This window comes from Hyposmocoma kahamanoa, unplaced genomic scaffold (genome assembly GCF_003589595.1).
Source record: "Hyposmocoma kahamanoa isolate Upper Pololo Valley unplaced genomic scaffold, ASM358959v1 289, whole genome shotgun sequence".
Taxonomy (NCBI): Eukaryota; Metazoa; Arthropoda; class Insecta; order Lepidoptera; family Cosmopterigidae; genus Hyposmocoma; species Hyposmocoma kahamanoa.
This window is the reverse complement of record NW_020653777.1, coordinates 1,857,107-1,858,246: the sequence shown is the minus strand read 5'-3', so window position 1 is coordinate 1,858,246 and position 1,140 is coordinate 1,857,107. Positions and strand designations below refer to the sequence as shown.

The 1,140-nt window shown below is 33.1% G+C and overlaps 1 protein-coding gene across 3 annotated transcripts in view; it reads left to right on the top strand.

Annotated features, from left to right (window-relative positions):
* The first annotated feature begins 624 nt into the window (after positions 1-624).
* LOC113229158 (putative uncharacterized protein DDB_G0282133) overlaps positions 625-1,140 on the top strand; it is a 35,879-nt gene continuing 35,363 nt past the window's right edge. For 2 of the 3 annotated variants that reach the window (XM_026462669.1, XM_026462668.1), the window contains exon 1: positions 625-892. In XM_026462669.1, coding sequence (XP_026318454.1) covers positions 716-892 — 177 coding nt within the window. In that variant the 5' untranslated portion in view covers positions 625-715. The remainder of the gene's footprint in view (positions 893-1,140) is intronic. The other variant, XM_026462671.1, reaches the window with a different exon arrangement.

Sequence of the window (1,140 nt, the reverse complement as noted above, 5' to 3'; positions counted from 1 at the left end):
GATTCTCTCGAGTAATATGTAAGTAGATCTTGTTTATAATGCAAGTTTAAGTTCTAGAAATGCGTTTTATAGGTTGTTTTAAAACGCATCGCGTTATTAACCGACTTTAAAAATTCGTCGGTATGTTTTTTTTTGGTTGTGTTACACTGTGTGATGTTGTGGGTAATAGTGATATCACAGTGTAATATCACTTTTATGGAAATGTATTGTGATATCACATTACTTTTCGATGTACTGTTTTGGGGAAAATTAGGGAGCAAATGTTTACATTATATTAAATAATGCCCGAGTCGCATACGTTTAAGAGTACGGACATACATGTATATAAATAATTAATTACAGTGTTATAACTCATCGAATAAACATCATTTTCAAATCTAACTTTTCCTTCCGTCCGTTTTACTTCTTTATTGCTCGAACAAAAAATTACAATGTATTATTTTACATTCTTAATTTAGTAGTATCCTTAGACAATTAATTATTTATTAAAAAATAGTTTTTTATTATATTAATATGAATTTTATTAGTTTTAAAAACAAAATGAAAATAGAACGGGTCTACAATTTTTCGCGCCTACCTACAAATTCCGGTAGCGAATCAACCAATCATCTATTACGTCAGCCGTTACTCCGGTCTTTCGCCCGTCTGCCATCGGCGCTTTTTCTTTACGCAAGTTGTCGTGCACTTTAAACTTTTATCTGCTAAATTAACAAAAATGGAAGATTCTACATCAAATATCGGTTTTATTGATTCGGAAACGTTACAAGAAGAATTTGGCGACGATGTAGACAGTGAGACATTGCAAAGACTGATGCAAGTTTGGTTGAAAAAGATTCACTTGAAATCAGCCGAGTTCAACGCTTTTAGTGAAATTATGCTGGCTAAGATGGAGGTACGTAGTTTATTCAAGTAAATACACAACAATTAGTTGTTAAAACAAGAATATCCCTTGGTAGCAACTTTGTTGTCACTCTGCACACTTTATGACGGCACCGCATGGCGCTGCGTAGTTACTTCAAAATTAACGTCTACAAATCGTAAAGAAATAAACTTAATACTAATTGTTTCTTAGCGTAATACGGCGCCTGATGGTGTGGTCGCATAGTGACAGATTGTAAAATTTTAGTTTTGTATTCGGAA